Source organism: Loxodonta africana, chromosome 3 (assembly GCF_030014295.1).
Source record: "Loxodonta africana isolate mLoxAfr1 chromosome 3, mLoxAfr1.hap2, whole genome shotgun sequence".
Classification (NCBI taxonomy): Eukaryota; Metazoa; Chordata; class Mammalia; order Proboscidea; family Elephantidae; genus Loxodonta; species Loxodonta africana.
In genome coordinates, this window is record NC_087344.1 from 24,467,310 (window position 1) to 24,494,145 (window position 26,836).

Sequence of the window (26,836 nt, forward strand, 5' to 3'; positions counted from 1 at the left end):
CCCCTTCTTGGCTCACTTGGCTCAGCTGCCCTCTGGGAAACTGACAAAAGCAGTGGGCCCCCTGCCCAGAAATACCCTCCTTACCATAAAATTTCTGGGACTTTCTAAAACCTCTGAACCAAAATCTAACCAAACCCACTGCCATCAAGTTGATTCTGACTCATAGCTAACCCCATAGGGTTTCCAAGGCTGTAAATCTCTGTGGAAGCAGACCGCCTCATCTTTTTCCCTCAGACCTCTGAAAGCCATCGTTATCTCCTGGCTGGACAGCCAGAGGAAAAAGGGAGGAAAAGAGAAGTCAGCAAAGTGATCACCCAAGGGGGGTATTGAATGGAGGGGCCCAGAGGTTGCTGGGGGCTGAGGAAGCTTTGCCTCCTGACCTGTGCTGATGGCTCTGGTGTGTTGTTTGTGAAGTCATGTAGCTGTACACTTTTGTGCATGATTTGTGCACAGATATATGCATATTATAACCAAAAAAAAAAAAACCATTGCCGTCGAGTCAATTCTGACTCATAGCAACCCTATAGGACAGGGTAGAACTGCCACATAGAGTTTCCAAGGAGTGCCTGGTGGATTCGAACTGACTACGTTTTGGTTAGCAGCCGTAGCTCTTAACCACTACGCCACCAGGGTTTCCTATTCATATTATACCTTAGTTAAAATAAAATTTTTTTTTAAGACGCAACATATTAGAAAAAGGTTTGGCAGGACATACTCCAAACGGCTGATAATGGCATTTCTACCAAGTGGGACTGTGGCACTCTCCACTATCAAACCCTTCTGTATTGTTTAGATTTTGACTTTTACAATCACTCTAAATTATTTTGGAATGAGAAAAAAAAAAAATCTGTAAAGGTGCTAACAGTGGGTGCCCAATAGAACTTTCTGCAGTGATGGCAATGTTCTACATCTCTGCAGTACAACACAGTAGCCCCCAGCCACATGTGGCTATTTGAAATTAATTAAGTATAATTAATTTAATAGCCATATGTGGCTCATGCCTACAGTAGTGGACCTAAGGTGCTGGTCTAGGGCAGAGCATGAGGGAATTAATTATCATATTCTTGCAACTTTTCTGTAGGTGTGAACATTTTTCAAAATAAGTCTGTTTTTAAAAAGAGATCTAGTTTAAAGCTGAAGAAGCACAAGGAGACAATGACAAGGCAGAACCATTGGCATTATCGGTAGCTTTATTAAATTCATTTACCTTCTAAAAAAAGATTACAAAAAGGAATACTTCATTTAAGTGTAATACTGTCTTTATGAACGTACCGTGGTCGAAAAGTGAAAGTAAAGGTCATGAATATACGTGAGAAGACAGGGCCCCTGTGGCCTAGCACCTGAGCCCGTTAGGTATGGAGAGAGAGGAAACGGCTTGGATAACGAGGGTCTTATCTGGGGGGTCAAGAGTTTCTGGGCCAATAAGCTGCTTCTAGCTTAAAATAAAAGTACACATGGGCTGGTTGGAGATGTAACTCTTGTACCGCTTCTTAAAGCTGCCCGAGGCTTCAGCCTCTATCAGATACCCCTGGTCACCCCCAGTCTTGGTTTTGTTTTCTCTCCAAGTGACATGCGCGCACCCGCACACACACACACAAGCTTGTCTTTCTTGTGTGACCATCCAAGCTCTTTAGTCTTAGGTACACCCCTTAAAGAAAAATCAAAGCAAGCCAGGCTACATGAAGCCAAGGAATCTACTTTTCTAGGAGAGAAGCCAGCACTTAGCTTTATTGAATGAATGTTTAAACTTTTAGGGCTTACTTTGCCCTGCTGAGGTTTGGCTCCGAAGTCCTGACTAAGCTGAGAACTGGCTGTACGGGGGTGAGGGGCAGGACGTGGATTTGGTTAGGATCTTATTCTCTGATCACAAGGCACCAATGGAGGCTCTGAACTCTCTCGAGTCGCTGGGCTGCTAACCAAAAGGTTGGAAGTTGGAGTCTACCCTGAGGTGCCTCGGAAGAAAGGCCTGGCTGATCTACTTAGGAAAACCAGCCATTGAAAACCCTGTGGAGCACAGTTCTACTCTGTCAAAATATGGGAGCTCCATGAACAGATGTTGACTCAACAACAAATGGTTTTAGAATTCCCCCTTTTTCCTGTTCACAAAGGAAAGGAACAGGAAAGAAAATGATATCTTGAGATTCTGGGGACAAAACAGGCCACGAAGGAAACAGTTTCCCTGATGAGCCCCGTTTCCAACGGGCTACGTTCCAGGCAGCTCTGGAAGCCGCTGGGTTGGGAAAAACCAGCTGCCCTTGTTTGGTTTTCGGCAAAGCCCCATCTCTTTAAGTTTGCGTTGTGAGTCCTGTGGGGGCAGCCAACTTTTAATCAAACACACATGGGACTCTTAGACTCGCCCTGTGCTTTGCCAGCAGGCACATGCCCTGTTTTCTTTCCTTTGAAGAGATAAATTCTAGAGCCCTGGGGAAAAAGAGGGCGGCCATGCTCCCTGCAGTTCTGGGCCCAGGAGCTGGGCAGCTGCTCTGAGAACCAGATTTATGTCCTGTGTCTCTAGGCCTGAAGATTTTTCTAGGAAAATCAGTGTTTGCTAAGTAAGGCCTCTGTGCAGGCAGGGGATGGGTTTCTGGTAATTTCTCAGCAGGAACTGATTACCTACAGGTCCCAGGACTCTCTAGGCTCCTGTGTCTTGGCCTCACCTGAATGGCGGGAAGGCTGGCAATGATAAGCAAGACACTGAGCTTTCCACCCAGATGACAAGGACAGCATCTGTTTTGTAAAGAGACCGGAAGAAAATGCCCCCAAGAAAAATTGTGGGGAGTGGACAGAGCGGTGTTATACACCAAACAGTTAAACGTGGGAGGTGGGGAGGGGAAGCCGCTCATGTGTAGTGACATTCAGGATATGCAATTCCAGTGACTTTTGAATCTGCCAACAAATAATGATTCCCCCCTCAATGATTTAAAAATACACTTTTTTTTCCCCTCTCACCCTCCTTCATCCACAATTGCCAGCTTATTGTTCTGAATGTTCTTCATAAAACTCAGGCCCCAGCATCAGCCACTGGCGCCAATTTCTATAAGGATTTAGCTTCAGTCTGTGCTGTGGCTGCTTTGAACTGGGGTAATGGGAAAACAGGCTTTGAGCTAGAGTCCCATTTCTGTCAGGGGCTCCCCTGGGGAATCAAAAGAGAATCCATTTGGAGACTGGGGCCTTGGGGAGTGCGTGTTGGGGGTGGCCTAGCAGAAGAGGGGGTGGGGGAAGACCAGGGAGGGCTCGCTTTGGGGCTGACTGGCCCCCTGAGGGGAGACGTATGTAGCCGCCCCTCAAGGCTACTACTCTTCTGCGGAGGAAGACGCAGGACTCTCATCATCGGACATCGGGGCAAACTGAAACGAGAAGCAGAATTCCTTTCGTTGGGCATTCTTTCAAGTATCTCTGAGGTGCCAACTCTGTGGAACTGGCAGTGAATGTTGAACAAGAGTCACAGCCCTGGGCCTCAAGAAGGTGACATTCTGGGGGAGATGCCATGAGAAAGCAAACACATAAACACAGTAAGGATTTTCCTCAGGGAGAAGGGATGAAGAGGGTCAGGGAGAGTGACGTCTCAGCTGACCCCTGAACCCCCATGCTGAGGGGCCAGCCACAGAGTGTCTGAGGGAAGGGTTTCCAGGCAGAGGAAACAGCAAGTGCAAAGGCCCTGAAGTGGGAACAAAGAAACGGTGGAGTGAACAAGTGGGAAAGAGGGAGAGAGGGAGGTAGTCAGGGCAGGGAGGGAACATGGTAGTAGTGCAGGGCCTGGTGGGCTTTGGGGAGGGCTTGGGCTTTTACTGAGTGAGGTAGGAGCAATGGAAGGTTGTGAGCAGGTGGGGACTCAGGACCTCTTGCCACTGTGGGGACAGACTGTGGGGGATGAGAGAGGGCGTGGGGAACCAGGGCAGGGGGTAGGTGATGACAGGGGCATTAGGGTTTGTTTCTCAGAGTCTTTGGGGGCAGGACCACAAATCAGACAACAGGAGGGCTGAGGGCATCCCTAGCCCCATCACCCCATTTTACAGGTGAGGCCACAGGGGCCCAGAGCTGATCCCCAGCAGCACCAGACTGAAGCCAGCTACCCTGACCTCAGAGTGCAGGGTGAAGCCTGAAAAACTCCAAGCTGCAGTACAAACCTAGAAACCAGGGGGAGACAGCTGGTTTATGTCTCAGCAACCTTGTATCTCCTGGACAGTGTGGGGAGTCACTGTGGCCGACACCCACCACGCCACCCTTGAACCCGGCCCCAAATGTGCCTCAGGAGGGAGGGGTGAGGAGTAAGGGGCTGCGGTGCTGCCTGCTCAAGGTTGTGGAGCCAGACAGCCCCGTGCCTCTGCCCCTTCCTGGCTATGTGCCTCTGGGCCAGAGATGTAATAATCCCTCGGGAACCCACCTGAAAAATGGGAATAATAAGAGTACTTTATGCAACTGAAAAAGAGAGTTCAACCTATCACGCATGGGCGGTACTGAATATGCAGGCTGTCAGAGTGGAGGGCTAGCCTCCTTCAGCAGATGAGGGTATCTCTTTGGGGACCTGTCCACTCCACCTGACTGGGAGGGCTTGCCTCCTCTATCAGGCACTTAGAACACAGTGAGTAACATCATTATTTTCCTGTTGCATTTCCAGAAAGGTGTTTTGCTAACAGGTATAATTTAAAAGGAGCCCTGGTGCAGCGGTTAAGAGCCTGGCTGCTTAACCGCGCCTTGGAAGCCCTGTGGGGCAGTTCTACTCTGTCCTATAGGATCGCTATGCTTTAAAATTCTCAGATTTATGTGCTCAGATAAGAGGAATGCCGGGCTAGCCACAGTTCAGTCAGGCTTCTTTTCAGCCAGACTTCTCAGGGCCTTCAATATACCGACATGTTTTGAGGCAAAGCTAAAGTCCTCCCTGCAGCCCGCAAGGTCCTGTATGACCTGCCCCATCATCCCTGTCCTCTTCTCCTCTGCTCTCCACTCCAGGCACACTGGCCTCCTGGGTGCTCCCCAAACAGGCCAGTCGATGCCTTTGCACGGACTGCTCCTTTGCTTGGATAGCCACGCAACTCGCTTCCTCACAGCCTCCAGTGTCTACTCAGATATCACCCCCTCGCTGAGGCCCAAACTAGTTCCCCAATCACTTGCCGCTGCTTTGATTTCTGTTCTTTTTTTTAATAACGTATTTATTTTTGTTGTTGTTGAAAATATACACCACAGAACAAACACCAACAATTCCCACATGTACAATCCACTGACATTGGTTATAGCCTTCAGGTCATACAACCGTTCTCACCCTCCTTTTCCAAAACGTTCCTCCCCATTAACATAAACTCACTGCCCCCGAAGCTTCGCATCTAACCTTTCGAGTGGCTGTTTCTACTTTTTTTTTTTTTCTGGCTGTGTTTTCTATTTCTTCTCAGCACTTACCATCATCTGCTTATTGGACACGGATTTTGCTTATTGCTTCTCTTACAAGAACGTTCATTCCACGAGGAGAGAAACCTTTTATGTTCAGTGTTGTGACTGTCAGGGCCTAGAACAGGGCCTAGCACACAGCTGGTGCTCAGTAAGTATTTGTCAAATGAGTGAATGTTCATATAAAGAGCATGAATTGGGATGCAGACAGATCTGGGTTCAAATACTGCTATGCCAACCATGACAATCTAACCTCAGCACTCCAGGCCTCACTGGGGCAGCATGAAGGTTCAACGAGCAGATGACTGTCAAGTCCTTGCCACATGCCCCTCGGGGCACCATCAGCTCTCCATGGACATCCATCCCCACCCGAGCCTCCCCCACTCCCTGCCTGGGTCAGGACTCACCGAGCACTTGATGTTCATGCGTGAGTACAACATGGATGCGATCTCACTCTGCCCCGCATCCAAGGCCACCATCAAAGCTGTGCTCCCATCCTGCAAAACATCCGCTGCTGTGATGACACCCGCACTGCACTCCCACCCTCCCCAGGGGTGTGTCTGGGTGTGCACTCACGCGGTCAGTGAGCGTGATGTCACAGCTGGGCACAGCCAGCAGCAGCTTGGTGATCTCCTTGTGGCCATGCTCACAGGCACACATCAGGGCTGTGGAGCCATCATCGTCCTGCACGTTGACATCTGCCTTGCAGGCCAGCAGGGCTTTGACCACGTCCACCCGCCCATGGCTGACTGCCAGCATCAGGGCCGTCTGCCCCGCCTGGCAAGGGAAGGACCAGACTTATGGTACACGCAGGCCCCAGGGAACCTTCCGTGGCTCCCGAGTACTCTGATGCTAACACGCACCCTCCTTTACTGGCCTCCTGTTATCTCAAGCATGGAAACACCCTCCACACCTCTGGGCCTTTGCACCTGCTGGTCCCTCTGCCTTCTGCTGGCAGCACCTCCCCCTTCATGTCTCAGCTTAGATGTCTCCTCCCCCAGGTGGCTCTCTTTGACTGTGCCCCCCATCTAAAGCTGTTCCTAACTCACAGGTATAAACATATGTAACAATTTTTAAGCTCATAAAAGAATCTATGAGCTAAGATTTGCACACTTATCTGCATGTCAGTTAAACCTCAATAAAAACTTAAGTCAATAAAAATGAACAAAAATAATAGATAAATAAAAACAAAGCAGGGCCGCTGCCATTAAGCCCCATCTTGGAGCCCTTTCTCTTTCCTTGATTGCATTTAGGTGGTTGCAAAGCCTGCCCTCTTCCCTGTCCCCATCTGGTCCTGGCTACCTTTCTCTTTGGTCTGGACACCCGCCTAGGCCCAGTCTCGCCCATGATCTCCAGCTTCCATTCTCTGGCACATGGTTCCCCACAGCAGCAGACAGAGCTTTCAAACCAGGAATCAAGCTATGCCACTCCTCTGTTTAAAATCCCTGTGGTGGCCTCCTGTAGCCCCTGGAATCCAAACCTGCCCCAAAGCCCTGTGCTGCCTTGAAATGCTCACGTCTCCTGGAATTCGTTGGCAAGTCGGTGAGCTGTAGGAGGGTGGGACCATGTCTGTGTGCCCACCATCTGAGTCCCCAATGTCCAGCCTGGCCAACCCCGTTGTTGCTCAATGAACAACCAAGAAGGACAAGGGATGGTGTTGGATTAAGAAAGTGTGGGAGCCTATGTGTTCCCTCACCCCCATTTCCACAAGCAGCTCCTGAATCAGATACAGCAGGAAGTGCTCAGACTTATATGAAATAGGCAAATGCCTAGAGACCAAAGCTCATTAGTGGTTACCAGGGGTAAGAGGGACAGGGAGAGGGGGAGTCATTGCTTAGGGGACGCTGAGTTTCTGTTAATGGTGATGGAATAATTTGGAATAGGACAGTGGCAATGGTTGTACAATATGATGAACATAAATCAACGTCACTAAAGTGTACAGGTAAAAATTGTTGAAGTGGCAAATGTTTTGTTATATATATTTTATCACGATTATTGTTGTTAGGTGCCATTGAGTTGGTTCCAACTCAGTGACCCTAAGTACAACAGAACGAAACACTGCCTGGTCCTACACCATCCTCACAATTGTTGCTATGTTTGAGCCCATTGTTGCAGCCACTGTGTCAACCCATCTCGTTGAGGGTCTTCCTCTTTTTCGTTGACCCTCTACTTTACCAAGCATGATGTCCTTCTCCAGGGATTCATCCCTCCTGACATGTCCAAAGTAAAGGAGGGGGCTCTGGAGCTAGACCACCAAGGTTCAAATCCTGGCTTCTCCGGTTTGACCTTAAGGAAATGACTCTGCTTCTCTGAGCCTCACTTTCCTCATCTGTGGAATGGGGACTCTTCCCCAGGTGTGGGCCAAGATCATATTTGGGCTTGGTGCCCAGCCACAACCTAATAAGGGTCCCATACCTGGCTGGCTTTGGCATTAACATCTCCGAGCCTGAAGAGCTGTAGGACAGTCTCTATGTCATCCTGGGACTTCAGAGTGGCCAAGGCGGTGAGCATGATGGGGCTGTAGCCGGCACGGTTCTGCTTGTCCACCTGGCAGACACCTGTGTGGGGTGGAGCAAGGCGGGTGTGAATCCTCGGACCCCACCCAGGCTGACCAGGCCTGTCTCAGGGCTGGGGGAGGCTCCCAAAGGGCCAGGCCATGTCTCCTCCATCAGACTGGAAGCTTTGTTTCATCCTACCACAGTGAGGGTGGAGGGTCAGTACCATGTCTGTCTCCTCCTTCCATCTATATGTGGCCTCTTGTCTCCCTTTTCTCAGATTGAAGATCCCATTCTGCCACAGGGGTCTCCATCTGCATAGACTAGGGGCTCCCAAAGGTAAAGGCAGAGCCCCCTCCATTTGACTGGGGGCCCCTTAGGTTGGCCCCCACATTTGGGGCTGAGAGTAAGAGCTATGTCTCCCCCATTAATCTGGGGGCCCTTAGAAGGGCCTTTTTCACTATACTGGGGCTAAATGTAGGGACCATGTCTCTCCCATCAGGCTGGGAGATTGGCATCTCCACCCTCAGACTGGGAGGGCTGCACTTCCCCCCTCAGACTGGATGGCGGTGTCTACCCGCCCAGACTGGGCGAGAGGCATCTCCTCCCTCAGACAGAGGGCGTGTCTCTCCCCTCAGACTGGGAGGGCGACATCTCCCCTCAGGCTGGGAGGGTGGCGTCTCCCCTCGGACTGGGAGGGCGGTGTCTCCTCGCCTCCGCCTGCTCGCCCAGCTCACCACTGTCAAGCAGCTGCCGCACCACGGGGAAGTTGGCATGTGACATGGAGTAGTGCAGTGCAGTGTTGCCGTTGCTGTCCGCGATGTTGACCACGTAGTCCAGCAGCCGCGCCGACATGGCCCGGAATGTGACCAGATGACGCCGCACAAGCTCAGGCTGTGCGTCGCTGCGGCAGGCCAGGCGCAGCCACTCCTGCAGCACTGTGGTGTAGGCCACTTTCTGGACACAATTCAGGCGGGTGGGGGGAGGGGTGTGAGGGCGGGGTGCTCCACCTCCTGCTGGACAAGCCCTCTCAAGTGGGGTGTGCACACCCTCGTCCTGAACAAAACCCTTCAAGGAGAAGTGTGGGCACCCCACCTCATCCAATCCCCTTGGAGTGTAGACACTGTCATCCCAGATAAGACCCTCAAAAGGAAGTCTAGACACCCCAGTCCCAGACATGCCCCCCAAATGTGGACACCTCCATCTGAATAAGGTCTTCGAAGGGAAGTGTAGACACCCCCAGAGGGAAATACAGACGGCTTCCTCCTCTGAAGTCCTGGAAGGAATAGGAACCACAGAGCTCCAGGCTTGGCCAACAGGCGTCATCCTCAGCCCCCTCCCCACCTCCTTGGCCCCTCTCCAAGGCCTGTGACTCAAGTGCCACCTACCCCCAAGCTCCCAGCTTTGATCTCAGGGCCTCTACAAGGCAGAGGGAGCCACTGAGGATGAGGAGAAGCTGGGGCGGTGGAGGGTACCCAGCCTAGGGCCTGACCTACCAGCTCCCGTTCCGTGAGGGCGTTGGGGTTATCCAGGTACTTTTCCAGGGCCAGGCAGGCAGAGATGAGGTCCGGGCTTAGCTCCATTCTGTCAGGGCAGATTAGAGGGGAATTTAATTTGGGAGCACCCACCTCAGCCTCCTGGGTCTGCTCACTCCCCACATCTACCTATGGTGCTGGGGTGGGCCCCAACTCTCTCCACCACACCACCCAGTCTGCCAGTGGTTCCCTGAATGGTGGGATTTCAGGCAAGGCCCTCAGCCAACACATCCCCTCAGACCCCCTTCACCAGGAACACACTTTTACAATTCACTTCAAGGGGCAGAGGAAGAAAACACACAGACCCCAAGAGAATGTAAATTCACAGGCCAAAGTTTATTCTAAGTGGCCAGTGGCAGATGGAAAATAATTTCCCATGGGCAGTTTTCATCAGGGAAAAAAAAACAGGATGGGCAGGTGGGGCAGGTGGGTGGTTTAGGATAAATTTTTCCCCTAAATCCTAACCCCAGCAGCCTGAACTGCCCCCATTAGGCTGTTTATCAAAACTTCTAGACCTTTAAGATGCCCAGGAGAAAGTGCTTGTTTGCTAATTCAGATTAAGGTGTGCATGACTGATGGGAAATTGCCTCAGGGAGCTTGAATTGTGGAATTTGAGGCAGAGGTCACCCACCCCTGGCCCTGCCTGAATCACTTCCATCCAGAAAACTGACCGGATCTCCTCTTCCATGTTTGACCCTGAAGCCTCCTCAGCCATGGCCACGTGCTGGGACTCCTGAGACAACTGGCACTCCTGAGACTCCTGATGGCTGGTCTTGGCCACTGCTGTCCCCACAGGCCTGAGCTGGGGGGCTTTGGCCACACTAGGAACCCTCTCCTCTGGCTCTGGAGTCTCACTCTTCGTGCTCTCATTGTCTGAGAAGTTCTCTGCTGTGCTGGAATCCTCAGAGGAGGACTCATACCTGGGGAGGAAAGACAGACAGGCTGGGGGAGATGCAGCAGAAGGGACGGGACACGGTGAGGAAGGGCATGGGGCACTGGCTATCTGCCTGCTCTGGGCCTCAGTTTCCACCATTGGTTAAATGGAGACGATAGCAGTATGGACCTCGCAGGGCTGCAGGGAGGTGGCTTACAGTACCTGGCACTCAGTAAGTGCCCAATAAACATAAGCTGTGATTGTGACCCCGCTCGGAGGAGACAGACAGGGACACTACTTTTTACCTTCTATGCTTTGGTACCCCCGTCCTTTGTCCCTTATGCCAGTGTTACTGATTCAGACCCTCGTCCCACCACAAATAGGACCTTCCTAGGCTTCTTGCTGCCTCTGGACAAAGGCTAAGTTTCTAGGCCCAACATTCACAGTCCGTACACCTCCACTGCTCCAGCCTCCGGGCCCTCATGTCCTCTGCTTCCTCCCACCTCTGAGCTTTTACCCAGGAGAGTCTTCCCAGCCCTGCTCCTCGCCTTGCTGGCTCCAACTGGTTCTGCAGCATGCTCGGTCCCTCCTTCAGCAAGCTGCCCTGGACTCCCTAGCCCCATCAGTGCTTCCTGTGGTCCCATAACACCTCCATGTCCCCCATCATTGCTGTCACTCCGCATAGGAACTGTCCGTCGGTGCTGGCCACCCCACCATACTGGGGGCTCCATCAGGGAGGGGCGCCAACACTCATGTCTCCCAGGGGTAGGACCGAACAGTGGTTTCACTGCAGGCTCTGGAGCTAGACCCCTGGGGCAGACTGCTGGGTCACTGTGTGACCTCACGCAAGGTGCTCAGCCTCTTCATGCCTCAGTTTCCTCATCCATCTACTGTGGTTTGATGAAATGAATTAACCAAGGGGTTTAGACCAGTGCACTCAGTTCAAGTACATGGGTGAGTGAAGGGAGGAACAAACAGGAGGGTCAAAGATGAGGAAAGGGTGGGGAACGTCGGGGGGGTGGTCCTCTCACCCGCCATTGACCCCTACAAACTGGAGGCTCCTCCGGTGGGCCGCCAGGTCCGTGGGCTCCTCTTTCCGCTTCATGATGGACCGCGCGGCTACCTGGGGCCCACCTTGGGGGAGAAGGGACATTGTGAGGACCCTGTGCCCAGGCCTCCTGGCCCCTGTTCCTCTTGTGGCCAGCACCACTTACCTGCACCCCCAGCCTCCTCAGACTCACATGGGGCTGTTCGCCTGGCAGGCTCCCTGTCACCAGCATCACTGGTGGTCACCCCGCCTACGTTCTTCTCAGGCTGTGCAAGGGAGGCTGCTGTGGACCCTGGGGGTGATAAAGACGACTCTGCAGGACCCTGTTTGAGACCTGGAGGGACAGGAAAAGAGGCGTCCACTGTGGGTAATAGCAGTAATTCAACAAACAGCAATAATAGCTGCCTCTTGTGAACACACACCACGGGAGAGGTGCTTTCTGCATTATCTCGTTAAGCTTTCCTGGCCCTCGAGGGGATCAGATCATCATAGAGGAGGCACAAAGGATACCCGAGGTCCCCCAGCAAGTGAGCAGCAGAACCCAGTTCCATCCCTGATCTGTTACCTGCCCCACAGCTGGTCAGGGACAAAGAGGACCCTCTGACCCCAAGATCCTGGCTCATGACCCCCCTCCAACACTGCACCCAGGTTTCCCTGAAAACAAGGTTTGATCACGGCCAAGCACGGTGCTCATAGCACAAACTTGAATCTTGGTTCCCCCACATAGGAGCTGTGTAACCTTGGGCAAGTCACTTAACCTCTCTGTGCCTCAGGTGGATGATAGTGCCTAAGACTTAGAATGACACTTCTGAAGCACAAGCACTCAAGAAGCATTTGTTGATTCTAGAGAAATGTAAACCAAATTTTGATTTATTATTGTTGCTATAATTTTTTTCTCACAAAAGCAGATTGTGTTGTGGATATCACTTTGTAGCAGCCTCATTTTCTCCTTCTTTATTTAACATGAAGCAGGTAGAGGTGTTGTCATGGATTGAATTGTGCTCCCCAAAAATGACGACTTGGCTAGGTCATGATTCCCTTGTATGATTATATGATTGACTACCATTTTATCTTCTGATGTGATTTCCCTATGTGTTGTAAACCCTATCACTATGATGTAATAAGATGGGTTAGTGGCAGTTATATTGATGAGGTCTACAAGATTAGGTAGCATCTTAAGCCAATCTCTTTTGAGATATAAAAGAGAGAAGTGAGCAGAGAGACACGGGGACCTCATACCACCAAGAAAGCAGCACTGGGAGCAGAGTGTGTCCTTTGGACCTGAGATTCCTGTGCTGGGATACTTCCAGACCAAGAGAAGACTGATAACAAGGACCTTCCTCCGGTGCCGACACAGAGAGAAAGTCTTCCCTTGGAGCCGGCGCCCTGAATTCGGACTTCTAGCCTACTGGACTGTTATAGCAGCGCTAGATGACTAAGACAGGAAAAAGAAACAATAAAGACCATTACAAAATTAAAATGAAAACCCTGCTCATCTCGTCTGAGGATAAAGGTAGCCTCCTGGGCACCCACTGCGTGCCTGCGAGCAGGGAGTTCTAATTCCTCAACCCCAGCTTGGAGTGTACAATAAAGGTCCAGCTTCTGCTTGAAGTGCCAAGGAACCATGCAGGCTCCCCCAGGCCACATGCGGCTTCTGTGGCACCACTTTGCCAGGACTTCCCCTTCCTGCCACTGGCCAGGGACTCTGAAGACCATTTAATTTTAATTCTCTTTAACCGTTAAAATATTTTTTTGACATACACAGGAACTACTTCCTCAAGTCTGTGGACGACAATCCAATAACGAAGAGGGGAGTCAATGGCTCCACAGCAAAGGGGGAGTACAGGGCAGGTCAGCAGTGGACACTCAAGCCATCAACACTCTCAACAGCTCAGGCAGATTCCAGAGCTGGGGCTTGAACTCACAGAAGGGTGGGGGAGCTCCTGATTTTTTAACTTTGGCAACACATTTACATTTAACAAACACACTCATCGTGCGGCCAAAGGAAATGTGTCTGGAGACAGATGGGATAGCTCACAATCTCAATCTCTGCCCAAATTCAGGGGCTTCCGATTTAAAGTCCTGGGAGGGTCAAAAAATGAGGCCACCCAGGCTCACCCCGCCCACGGGCAAAGCAGGCCAAGCCTTCACCAGCTGACGCTCCTTCCAGCCAGGCATTCAAGGTTGGACATTGAAGCTCCAAAATAACAACAAATAATAAAATCAGCAAGTGTTATTGTTATTCCATAGGGGAACATGGCAAAGTGATACCAAAATTTATATGGAAGAAGTAATGGCCATGACAAGCTAATTTTACAAAAGAGAAGCAAAGATGGAAACCTAGCCTGCATGAGAGTAAAACATATTCCAAGGCCAAAATTATCCAAACAGTGGAGTATTGTCACAAAAACAAATAGACCAAGGGAACAGAGGAGAGAACTCAACACAGGCCCCACTGGCAGGAACTGGGGGTGAGAGAGAGGGCATTCTGTGGCGAAGGATGGGTTCTGTGGTGAGCAACACTCGGAAAAGTGGCTTAATCTACCTGAGAAAAATCAAGGTGGATCCCTACCTCACACCTTATAAAAACAAACTGTGAAGGATTAATATAAAGATACAACTATACAGCTAACGGAAGGAATTATAGCAGAACATTGGAGGCCTAAGGAAGGGAAAAGACTCCTTTCAAAAATTCCTCCAAGTACAACACGATGTCTTTAACTATATCCAAAATAAAGATTTCCATTTGGTTGAGAAAAAAAGAAAACTCACAAAGTTGATAGGACATAACAGACTAGGGGAAAATATTGACCATATCAAAAATGGGCAAAAGATTATCTTCTAGAACAGGGATCAACAAACTTTTCCTGTAAAGGGCTAGACAGTAAATATTTTAGGCTTTGTGGCAGTACAGCCTCTGTTGTAACTACTCAACTTTGCCGCTGTAGCTCAAAAGCAGCCACAGACAATATGTAAAGGACTGGGTATGGCTGTGTTCCAAAAAATTTGAATTTCTTAGAATTTTGCTCATGTCAAAAAATAGTATTCTTTCTTTCATATTTTTCAACCATTTAAAAATGTAAAAACCATTCCTAGCTTGTGGGCCGTACAAAAATGGGCAGTGGGCCAGATTTGGCCCACAGGCCATTGTTTGCCAACTCCTATTCTGGAATATGCCAGTAACTTCTAGAAACTGCCCAAAGAAATATGAATACGTGATTCACAGAGGAGTCTTATTAAGCATGTAAGGAGATGCCCAACCTCCTCAGAAATAAGAGAAATGCAAATTTAAACGAGACACCATTTTGTACCACCATCTGATGGTCAAAAAATTAGAAAGTTGGATAAAACACATATTTTGGGGGGACATAATTCAATCCATAACATTCCACCCTTTGGCCCCCCCAAAATTCATGTCCTTGTCACATGCAAACTCATTCAGCCCATCACATCATCCCAAAAGTCTTAAATTAACTCCAAGTCTAAAATCTCATCTTCTAAAACATCCAAGTCAAACATGGTTGAGACTTGAGGCAAATTCCACCCTGGGGTAAAATTCCTCTTCAACTGTCAAACTGTGAAATCTAGATTACAAGTTATCTGTTTCCAAAGTACAATGGTGGAACAGGAACAGGGAGATATTTCCATTACAAATGGGAGCAATTGGAGGGAAAGAAGGGATAATAACCACCAAGCAAGCCCAAAACCCAGCAGAACAATTTACATTAGCTCTCAAGGCTTGAAAGTAATCCTCTGTTCTCTGAGAACATCTAGGCAATGGCCCTGCCCTCCATGCTGTCTGGATTCTGGGTGAAGGTTCCTTGGCCCTGGGCTTCAGCTTTGCTTTCCAGGCCCTCTGGGATGGCAACTCTGCTCCCTCAGCTTTTGGTGGTCCCATTTTCCTAGTCCATCTGAGTGGAGACATGATTCCCTCTGCCCCAACAGGCCCATTCTTCTGCCCCTTGGGCATGGCAGCCCTGTCCCCTCAAATTTGAGAGGCAACCTCATCCTGCTGGCACAACTTAATGGCAGCCCCACACTCTGGAACTCAGTGGGGGAAGATTCAACTCTTTGAGACCTAGGAGGTGGTGGTCCCATTCTTTGAAACCAAGAAGGCCTTGCTTCTGCTGATTTCTGTGCAGCTCCAGGTATGGCCCTTTTCTTTTCTTGGAGGACAAGAGATGTAGCACCTTTGGTCTGTTTCCTGCCTGTAGAATTCCAAGAGGCAGACAGCCGTCTCTCCTATTGTCCCTTCTCTGACCCTTTCAGTCTAAGCTGATGGGTTTTCTGCTATGGCAGTTGGTTAGATCCATCAGTCACAGGCTTATCTCTTTAACAAAAGATCGTGTAGCTATGTCCTTGGTGAACATTCTAGGACATGTGTCCTTAGTTTGTACACAAAGTTTTGTAAGTCTTTAAGTTTTATTTTCATTTTACACGGCTCAGTTTTAAGTCCATCTCTTTCCTCTTGCATTTTACTGTAAGGGGCAAGGAGAAACCACGCGGCCCCATTAAGACCTTGCTTAGAAATCCCATCAGCCAGATATCCAAACTCATCGCTTTCAGGTTCTACCTCCCACCAAACATTTAAACATAATTCAGACAAGTTCTTTGCCACATGTTCATCATTTGCTTTTAAAGCCTCACCATAAAAAAAAAAAAAAAAGCACATTTAATGTCCACATCTCTAGCTGGCACCACATGTATTCTATAATAGAGACTTTGTCTATAGCTCTCTTCACTTCCTTCTGAGCCCTCACCAGAATTGCCTTCAATGTCCATAATTCTACCAACAGTCACTTCAAGGCCATCTAGGCACTTTTATTATTAGGCATCTTAAAACTCTTCCAGCGTCCACTCATTACCCAATTCCAAAACCACTTCCACATCTTAGGTATCTGTTAGAACAGCACCCCACTCCTCCAGTACCTAATTCTGTCTTAGATATCTAGTGCTGTTTTAACAGCTGCTATAACAAAATTACCATAAGCGGGTGGCTTTAACAAACAGGAATTGATTTTCTCACAGTGTAGGGGGTTAGAAGTCTGAAATCATGATGCCAGCTCTAGGGGAAGGCTTTCTTTCTCTGTCGGCTCGGGGTGAAGGTCCTTGTCTTTTCTGAGCTTCTGCTTCTGTGCAGTCTTCACGTGGCTTGGCATCTCTCTTCCCTCATCTCTACTCCGCTGGCTTGTTTAATCTCTTTTATATCTCAAAAGAGATTGACTCAAGATACACCATACACTAATCTTGTCTCATTAACATAACAGAGACTACCCACTCCCAAATGGGATTATAACCATAGGCATAGAGGTTAGGATTTACAACGCATATTTTGGGGGGACATAATTCAATCCGTAACAGTAGGGATGTAGGGAAACGGGCGTCTCAGACCGGAACATGGTTGGTGGGAGTGTTGAGCCTTTCCGGAGAGAATTTGGAATGAAGGTAAGTCTGTGACCCAGCAGTCCCACTTCTGGGCACGTAATCCTGAGGTCAAGAGGGGACGCGTAAGGATGGCCCCAGCATTGTTCATAGTGCCAGGACTCGGAAGTAACCCATGCACCCACCACAGGGGGTGGGATAAGAAAAGTGTAGTATATGCCTAAGGTGGAAATCCACGCATCCATTAAAAGTGACAAACCAGGTTTACAAACAGCAGTACGGATAGTTAAAAAACGGTACGCTGAGAAGAAAAAAATAAGAGACAGAATGAGATTCTTTTTTTTTCTTTTAAGCACAATACCATTTAAGGAAATTAAACACACACAGGGATATTTTTAAGGACACCCAAGTATCTAAAGAAGTTTCTGGAAGGTGGGTTGCAAGTAATGAAATCAAATGGGAGCAGGTAGGAATTGAAGGTGGGGTATTAACGGCGTAGAGCAGAGGTTGGCAAACTATGGCCACGGGTATGGATTTTACAATTGTAAATGGTTGGGGGGAAAAAATGAAAGGATGAATACTCTTGTAACATGTGAAAATTATATGAAATTGAAATTCAGTCTCCACAAATAAAGTTTTATTGGCACACAGCCACATGCATTCACTTACATATTATCTATGGCTGCTTTTGTACTACAAAAAGCTGCTTAAGTGCCTTTAAAAATAGAATAAAGCAGAGCTGAAGCAGAGGTGGTTGCTGCAGAGACCATATTGCCCACAAAGCTGAAAATACTTACCGACCCTCAGCACACAGAGTGGGAAAACGAAGGTTAAAAAAACACAGTAAAACAAGAGCAGTGCTGTGCACACAGCAATAAGTATGATTACCATGACCTGAAGAAGCGGATTAACTCAATTTGGGGTTCCTCAAGTCCCAAACAAATAATAAAAAAAAAAATTTTAATCACTCACCCACCCAGTGTGGGAAGGGTGTGAGGTCACAGAAAACTGTCCAGAGAAAACAGATCAGAAAACTTGAGGGGTTCTCACAGAAAGATGTCTGTGCAACACCGTTTGCAATGGAGGAAAATCAGAAGCGACAGGACGGTCCAACAGAGAGGCAGACCAGTCGGGTAAACCTTTACCTCCTCGCTTCTCAGAAAACAATGCGGCTGTTAACAAACCAATTACGTTTCCAAATTATCTTTACTAAGGTAGGAAAGGAAACCCTGCTGGTGTAGTGGTTAAGAGTTATGGCTGCTAACCAAAAGGTCAGCAGTTTGAATCCACCAGGCGCTCCTTGGGAACTCTATGGAGCAGTTCTACTCCATCTTATAGGGTTGTTATGAGTCAGAATCGACTTGACAGCAGTGGGTTTGGCTTTAGTTTAGGGTAGGAAAATGCTCCTGGGATGTTAAATGGGAATCAAAGACAGAGTTTAAATTCTGGCTGGGAGAACACTGAACGAGTTCCTTAATTTCCCTGTGCCTCAGTTTCCTCAACTGTAAAATGGGAATAAAAACACCACTCCAGCCATAGGGTTGCTGGACATTTGTTTAAATGAATTAAAATATGAAAAGGTAGTCAAATAATGCCTGGCACTAAGTAAGGGCTGCTTAAGTGTTTTTAAAATAGAATAAAGCAAAACAGCAGCTTCTGTCAACTTGGGGATGCCAGATTTGAAAAATAGCTATTATTTTATGCATTAACGATTCCGAAGGAAAGAAACAGAAGTGTTGACAACAGTCACATCTGGGAGAAGTGGGTTTATAGGGGTTTTATTTTTTGTCCTAGATTTTTCTGTGCTTCCCAAACTTTCCACAAAGAACACAAATTGCCTTCTTGAGAATATGTCTTGAATAAGAGCAAAGAAATTTCAAAGCCTTGGAAAGACGCTGGGGAGCCTGCACCCAGCTGCCCCTTCTCCCTCTGACCCTTCCTGTGGCACTTGGTGCAGGGATGGGCCTTGTGGGGGCTCCTGAGCAGAAAGCCTGCCTCCCACCCTCCCTGCCCTTTGCTGCAGTGAGCAAATTCCCTGCTCTGCTGAAACACAGTGGCCTCCCTAGATGGAGGCAGAGTTGAGTTTGCTACAGCGATCAATCGATCAATCCTATCGCTCACAAAGCTGAAATATTTACTGACCCTCAGGGTAGAGAGGGAAAGGCGAAGGTTAAAAAAAAAAAGAAAATAGCAACAACAAAAAAATAAAGGAAAACAAGAGGAGTCCCTAGGTGGTGCAAATGGTTAACATGCTTGGCTGCTAACCAAAATGCTAGAGGTTCAAACACACTGAGAGGTGCCTTGGAAGAAAGACCTGGTGATCTACGTTGGAAAAATCAGCCACTGAAAACCCTGTGGATCACAGTTCTACTCTGACCCACATGGGGTCTCCAAGAGTCAGAGTCAACTCGACGACAACTAGTTTTCACTAGATGACAATGAGGTTGTGTCCTTGTCCTTGCCTCTTCCGCCACAGAGCCCTCCTGGACTAAGTGCTGAGCTCACTGACTTAACCAAACACAGACTGTGAAGACTGAGCACTTGCTGAATCCCAGCTCCTGATGCTCAGACTCCCCTCTTCCCCTCATCTCTCTTCCCCGGGCTTCACATATTCCAAGCTATTCAACACCTTGAAAGCCCAAGTCCCTTCTCAGCTCAAGCCTTTGCCCTTGCCGTGCCCGCACTGGGGACACCTCTTCCCCCACCTTTGTCTCCTGGTGCCTGGCTTTTTCTCCCCTTTCACATGTTGGTTCAAAGGTGCCCCTGGGGAAGGCTATTAGGAGCAAAGAGCTAACCTTTGAGCATCTATGACTGCTACCAGCATGCTGAACACTTGACACAAATGAATGCATTTAAACCTCGTATTACCCACTAAAGTCAGGTTATCAAGGCTTATATTTTGCCATTGAGGGAACTGAGGCACAGAGAACTTAAATAACTTTCTCAAGGGCACAGAGCCAGGGAGCAGGGAAACTAGAATTGGAATCCAGGTCACTACCCCATTCAATCACCACCCAACCCACACCCCTGTTGTATTTTCTTCAAATGCTTATTCTCTGAAATTATATTTCTTTACTTATTTATTGTGGTCTCTTTCTTCATTGAAGAGGTTTGGTCTCTTCAATGCTGTGTCCCCAGGCCCTACAAGGGTCCGGCCCATAGTCGCCACTCAATAAATGTTTGTTGACTGAGAAGATACTGAATACAATTTGGTACCACCCAAGTAAGGCAGAGGCTGGTGCTGGCTGCAGCAAAAGGGAGTTAAGTGAGACATAAAGAAGAACTTTTGTGGGTGCGGCCTACACAGGGGGTGGGCATTGCTTTGTCTGCATGTCGTGTAGGCAGGAGGCCCCATGGCTGCCCTGGGAGGCAAGTCTCGAATGGAAGTTCCCTCTTAGAGAATCCATGGCTGGGCTGGGCGGGGCCCCTGGCTAGGAGCCAGAGCCACAGGGCTGGGTATTTGGGATGGAGGCAGAACAGAGGGTGGTGTTGGAGGCAGCCAGGAACAACACACACACATACACACATAAAAAAACACAGCTGGATCCCAGCCCTCCATCCCACGCCCTGCAGTCCTGTGGGGCCCTGGCCACCAGACATTCAAGGCTAGGACAAGGACCCAGACCCCGCTTTTGAGCCCTGCTGTAGGTTCAGGCTGATCTGGGTTCAAATCCTGGCTTGACCACTTCCTGGCTGTATGACAAGGGTCAGGCGAATCCCCTCCCTAAGCCTCGGTTTTCCCAGCTAAAAACAGTGTTGGCCTGAAAATTATCAGCAGCAGCAGCGCAGCAGCAACAAGCAATGATTGAGCACTTTCTGTGTGTGTTAATTCACAATGGTCCTAGAGATGGAGGTCATTATTATGCCACTTCACACATGGGGAAGCTGAGGCCCAGAGAGGTGAAGCCACTCACCCAGGGTCACACAGCAGAAAATGGGATTCAAACCCAGGTTGCCTGGCTGCATGGCCCATGTTCTCAGCTAGCGATGGATAAAGAACAGCTGTCATTAATACGAATTATTCTGGCAGCTTCTCTCCAGGGGTAGTGGCAGGGCAGCTGACATTCTGCACACCCAGTATTCCCTTTCCTGGCACGAGGACTCAGCACTTCCTCCAGGGAGCCCCCCTTTTTCCTTCACAGGCCACAGGGCTTGGGTGAGGCTGCTCCACCCTCAGGCTCTGGGGCTGGGCATTGAGGAACACAGTGATTGGCTGCACAATGAGCACATGATCTAAGCCAGCCAATGAGAGGCACCCCTGGGATTTTTATTGGCACTCTCTGGATCCCTTTCCACTGAACTGGATGCCAGCCAGAGGGGAAGCTTCCAGAGAGACAAGCCCCCAGGGTGGACAGAAGAAGAAAAAGACAGTGAGATTGCTGGTGACGTACGAGCACCTGGATCCAGCTATGCCTAAAGCTGTCACTAAGTAACATGAACCAATAAGTTTCCCTTTAATTATTTAAACTGGGCTGGGATTGGTTCTTGCCACTTAAGAAATAGAGAAGGCCAGAAAACCAAGAGTCTTGGGGATGCTCCCCAAAATATCTCCTATTTTCCGGGCACCTTACAGCATGCCAGACATGAGGACAAGTAATTAATAGAAACCCAGTGGCTCCCAAAAGTCTGGAGGCTGGAGGCACAATTGTCCCCCTTTTGTGAATGAAGAGACAGGCTCCGAGAGCTGTAGTCATCTGTCTGGTGTAAGGCCAGAACTGTGCTGGACCTGGGCGTTCGGAGGGTCCAGGCTGAGCCATGTAGAAAGAGGGACCCCACCCGGCCTCCCTGCCTGCTACTGCTCACCTGCCACCCCATCACAGCCACGCTGGGTGATGCTGATCTTCTTCACCACGTGGACATTGCCGGTGGACACAGTAGGTGCTGGGAACGCTGTCTCCACCACCTCGTGGCTGCGGAACACAGGGGGGCTCTCGGCCCTGCCGGATGTAGCCAGGGCACGCAGCCCTGCCCCGTAGGGCTCCAGACTGTGGGCCCGCTGTGCAGGGGCTCCAGCAGCTGTGCTGGCCGCCACCTCCACCTCCCGAGGCCCCTCCACCACCCGGACGGTGTCTGCGCGGACCGGGCTGTCGGGCTGTGGCCGGGCCTGAGCTGCCTGCAGCTCCTGTAGCGCTTTTTTGAGCTGTGTTTCCAGCACAGCAACCTTGGCGGCAAGGGCCGCCTCCCCATCGGGCATGCCCAAGTCCCGCTCCCGGACCCAGGTGCCCACACTTCGGGTCTCGAGTGCTGCCATGTCCTCGGGGGGCTCAGGGAGGTCCAAGCAGAGCTCACTGCGGCCTCGGGCCCCTGTAGGGTGGCCCAGAAATTTCTGGCTCTTGAGCTGCACTGTGAGCTGCCGCTTCTCCTCCTGCAGCACTGACAGCTTCACCTGGAGTACGGGGATCAGCTTCACCTGCTCCTCCAGCTGTCGCAGCTTCCGCAGGGCACCCGCCATCTGCTCCCGCACATGTGCCAGGTGTCCCGCGCTGGGTGGCACCGGCGTGGACAGTCCCGATCCCCGTGGCGTTGGAGGTGGCAGACCCACGCCTACCAATGAGCTGGTTGAACCCGCTGCACTGGGTGTCAGGGAGCCCAGGCCAGGGGGCGCAGCCGCTTGGTCCTCAAGGCGGCGGCGGGCATCCAGCAAGGTGCGCTCCACACGCGGATTGATGCCGGGGCGGGAGTCCAGAGCGCCATACTGTGGGTAGAAGCCGCGGCCGCAGTAGGAATAGGCCGAGTGGCGGCTGTCCCCACTGGCGTTGGAACAGAGCGACTCGGTGGACGTCCACCAGGATCCGGGGCCACGGGGCAGAGAGCCCAGGCGGGGGCGGCGCTGCACAGCCACTCTCCGCAGAGTGTGGCCCTTCTCAATGTCATCCACATACTTGAGGAAGTCCAGGTCCAGGCGATAGCCATAGGGCGTCTCCACTGAGTAGGGCAGGTCGGGGTCCTTGGCAGGGAAGGTGGGTGGAGACACTGGGCCAGGAGTCCCTGTGGTCAAAGAAACGCCAGCATCTCTGAACACTGCTGTCCCCCTTCTGTGGTGGAGACCGAAGCCCACCGGGCACTCAACCTGCTCTCAACCTCTGAACTACCTATCCAGTCTCAGATCCCTTCCAGGGAAATGCTCTGTCTCCCCAACTACAAGACATCCAGGGCTGGGCTATGCCTCCCCCTCAGACCCTCCAGGGTAGGACTGTGCCTGCCCCTCTCAGACCTTCTAGGGCAGGTCCGTGTCTCCCACCTCAGACCCTCCAGGGTAGGGCCATGTCTCTCGCCTTAGACTACCCCCCAGGGCAGGGCCATATCCCCTCCCCTCCAGGCCCCTGACCTGGGAAGGGGGCTGGCACGTGCAGGACCTGGGCCATCCTCTTGTCTGCAGACGCTCCTTGGGAGTCACTTAGGGGACTGCGAGTCAGACTGCCTGCAGCACCGGCTGAGGCTCACCTGGGTGGGATGACAGCAGGGAATCAGGAGGAGGCTGCAGAGGGAGGGGAGGTGAGGGGTGTACCACCACCCAGCCCCCCCGTACCCTCACACCTGAAAAAAGAGTCTCCCACCCAGGTCCTGGACCCTTTCATGGGCGCATGCATGCCTTGCCTCAGTAAGGGGTAGGGGGGCCGCGGTCTGGAACAAAGAAACCAAACCTCGCCTGCCTGCACATCTGTCCAGCCCCTGGACAGGCTCCAGCTGTTCTCACAGCCCCGCCTCCATGAGGCTCCCAGGCTGGGAAGCCCCAAGCCCGCCAGGCCCCACCCTTCCTGCACGCCCTCCCCCAGACCCTCAGCCCAGCCCCAGGCTGGCCATGGGACAGATGGGGGCTGAGGTCGGAGGGGGAGTGGGGCGCTAATGGGGAACAGCCCTCCTGCAAGAACCTAAGGAGACAGACAAAAAGAGATAGAGCATCAAGAGACCCCAAAGCAGAGCCGAGTCAGGACAGGCCCCGGAGTGTTGGTAGGGAAAGTGGGGGGAGGCAGCGAGGAGTGAAGCCTTTCCCCTTTATGGAAACAATTTTCTCTAAAAATAAACAGTTTCGCTGCCGGGCTACACGAGAACTTCCTGCCCCCCCAAGGACATGTCCGGGCTCGGGGCACAGCGGGGATAGAGGCTGGGCGGCCCAGGAAGTCATGGGAATAGGGGGAGGAAGTGTGAGGGGGTGCCAGGAGGCTGCAAGAGGGAGGGACAATCAGGGCCTCTCACCAACCCACCCTAGGCCCAGGGATCTCCAGTCCTCAGAATCCTCTGTCTGAGCTCAGCTGCCCTGCTGCAGAGTCCCAGGCCCATCTGGCCTCCAGAAGGGATCCTTTCAGGCCTACGGGAGCCAGGGCAGTGTGTACCTGGGAGGATAGGCCAGGCGGAGCACCTGTCAGGCATGAAGGTGGCTGGGACTCCAGGGGTGGCCGGCCCTCCTCACACTTTCTGCATCTCTTGCTTAATGATTGGGTGTCTTTCCACGTCTTTCCGCGTCTCTGTCCCTCTGTTTCTCTCCACGTCTCTGTCTCTCTCTCCACGTCTCTCTCCCTGTCTCTCCACGTTTCTGTCCTCACTTCTCTTTCAACGCCTGGAACACACGGTCGCTGATTGTAGGAAATTTGGTTTCTCATCTGTCCAGAGGCTCACTCCCAGCATCAAACTCCTTTTCGGAGGAACAAGCAATATACCTGTACCAAATCTGTTCCCGTCAAATCAATTCTGACCCATAGTGACCCTATAGGATAGAGGAGAGCTGCCCCAGAGGATTTCCAAGGAGCAGCTGGTGGATTTGAATTGCTGACTTTTTGGTTAGCAGCCAAGCTCTTAACCGCTGCACCACCAGGGCTCCCCAAGCAATAGGGAGATGATCAAAAATTTTCTCTGGGGACCTAAGAGAGAGGCAGGATGGACTAGGCTGGAGGGCTACTAGAGGTAGTTAGGGGTGGGGTGAATAGTATTAATAACTATAATAAGCCCCAGGCAACTCATTTAATCTTCCCCAACCTCAGGAGGATGGAGGCCCCTTTTCGCGCAAAGGGTTAACGGGCCCACTACTAGCTGAAAGGTTGGCAGTTGGTTCGAACCCAGCTAGAGCAGCCTTGGAAGGCAGGCCGGGAGATCTGCTTTCAAAGGCTCACAGGCTTGAAAACCTTATGGAGTAGTTTTACTCTACACACATGGGCCGCCATGAATCGGAATCAACTCAAGGGCAACTAACAACAACAACAACAACCCCACAAGGTGGGCACTGTTACCATTCTCTTTTACAGATTGGGAATCTGGGACACAGAGGTGAAGTAACTTGCCCAAGATCACTCAGAGGGTAAGTGGCTGGACCTGGACTTGAACATAAACCTATCTGATCCCCCCCCCCCCCCACTGCTCTCCAAGCCATTCCCTAAACTCCACTCCCTTCTGCCCAATTCCCAGACATAGAGACTGAGGTCTAGGGGTCTCCAGTCGTCAGAGCTTCCCTCCCATGCGGGTCTGCGACTCATCCAGAGGAACAGAAACAAGATGTGGGGTGTGTGCGTGTAGGGGGGGGTCTCTGTGGCTGAAACGCCTTGCCCTCTGGGACCCTTGGGGAGTATACCCGGAGATGGAGAGACAGGGAGACAGGAGACTTCAAGAGGGTTGAAGGGGGCCTCAGGGAAGGGGCGCGGGGTCCGAGGCAATCCCGAATGTCACTCAGGGTATCTCCAAAGCCCCCACCCCACCAGCTGAGAGGCCTCTGGGGTCTTCCCGCCCCTCCCCCGACCCTGAGACGGGGGAGAGGAGGACCCCGCCCCGTACGGGGAGGGGCGGGGCCTGCGGGGTCCCCGGCTAATGGCAAACAGCTGCCGCTCCCCACGGCGGCCCAGCCACCAGGCCGAGGCCCATCCCGGCCGGACGCCCAGCCGCCTTCCCGCCTCCAGGGGCCTGCCTCTGCCCGCCGCGGATGGAAGAGAGGGGCCACGGAGCGGGGGACAGAGGCAGAGGGAGGGACAGAGATAGGGGAGAAGAGGACAGGGGTGGCAGCGATGGAGAGAGGGACAGGGCTGGAGGAACAGATGGAGGGGGCCAGAGGGTGAGCGGGGCAGGGACACAGTCCAAGATGGGGAGGGGGCAGAGACGCAGGGACCTGGACACTGAGGTCCGGAAAGTTTGCGCATAGATGGTGGAGTTGGAGGCAGCGGCTCGGCGAGCCCGGCAAGGTCGTGCCCCGGAGTTGGGGGTGGGGAACCACACTCGAACCCCGAACCAGACTCGAACCCCGATCCAGACCCGGGTCCTACTCGCCTCGCGCGCTCCGGCCGCCGCTGTCCCTGGGTCCCGCCGCCCCGCGTCCTCCGCGCGCCGCCGCCCGGCTGTCCGTCCCTCACGATAGCCCCGCCCCGGCCCTCCGGCCGGCCCCGCCCCCGGCTGCTGGGGCGCCCAGTCCACTGGAGGGGGTGCGCTCACCTGGACGGCATTTGTGAGTGCGCCTGGGGGTCTGGCCTCGCCTCCCTCCCGTCCCGGGGTCAGGCTCGCCCCACCCCAGCCTCCTCTGTCCGCTGCAGCTGGGCCGCCGCGGATGGGGGGGGGCAACCGCTCCGCGGGGGACGGGGCGGGCGGCCGGCCGCTGCGGTGGCGGGAGGTCACGCTCCCCTCCCCCAGCCGACCAAGCTGGAAGCGGCCCAGCACAGGCCTGGTACATGGTGGCGTGACCGCCGCCTGGGCGGGAGGGGGTGGCTCACTGCTGCACAGGCAATAGCTAGGGCCTGGGCTCCAAAGCCAGCCCCACCAAGCGTGTACTTCTCTGTGCCTCGGTTTCCCCATCTGTAAAATGGGGAAAATGATAACCACTGTCTACCTCATAAGGAGCCCTCGTGGCTCAGTGGTTAACTGCTGGGTTGCTAACCAAACCCGTCAGCCCCTCCACATCCAAAGATGTGGCAGCTGGATGATTAAAGCCTTGGAAACCCTATAGGGCAGCTCTACTCTGTCCTATAGGGTCAAAATGGACTCCACAGGAATGGGTTTGGGTTTTTGGATTCCCTGATAGGGCTGTTGAGAAGATTCAGTAACCATTCAGCAGAGAGCCTAATAGAGGTCCCTCAGGCAAAGGACTCATGATGGGGGCGGTCAGACAGGGTCCAATCTTCTTTTGCAGAAATCCTTGAAGCAGGGC

The 26,836-nt window shown here is 51.7% G+C and overlaps 1 protein-coding gene across 3 annotated transcripts; it reads right to left on the minus strand.

Moving 5' to 3' along the window:
• Positions 1 to 1,170: 1,170 nt before the first annotated feature.
• Positions 1,171 to 23,149, minus strand: KANK2 (KN motif and ankyrin repeat domains 2). Of its 3 annotated transcripts, none has more exons than XM_010593338.3 (11): positions 23,045 to 23,149; positions 21,520 to 22,704; positions 11,501 to 11,626; positions 11,318 to 11,420; positions 10,084 to 10,332; positions 9,374 to 9,461; positions 8,615 to 8,834; positions 7,798 to 7,940; positions 5,959 to 6,159; positions 5,790 to 5,879; positions 1,171 to 3,347 (listed from the first exon to the last, which is right to left on the minus strand). In XM_010593338.3, the coding sequence occupies exons 1-11, from the start codon at positions 23,079 to 23,081 to the stop codon at positions 3,294 to 3,296; spliced, it is 2,496 nt and encodes an 831-aa protein (XP_010591640.1). In that variant the 5' UTR covers positions 23,082 to 23,149; the 3' UTR covers positions 1,171 to 3,293. The 3 variants fall into 3 exon arrangements, with proteins under 3 accessions (XP_010591640.1, XP_064136752.1, XP_003413130.1); XM_064280682.1 differs by having other exon boundaries at positions 11,528 to 11,668; XM_003413082.4 differs by having other exon boundaries at positions 11,501 to 11,668.
• Between the last annotated feature and the right edge of the window lie 3,687 nt (positions 23,150 to 26,836).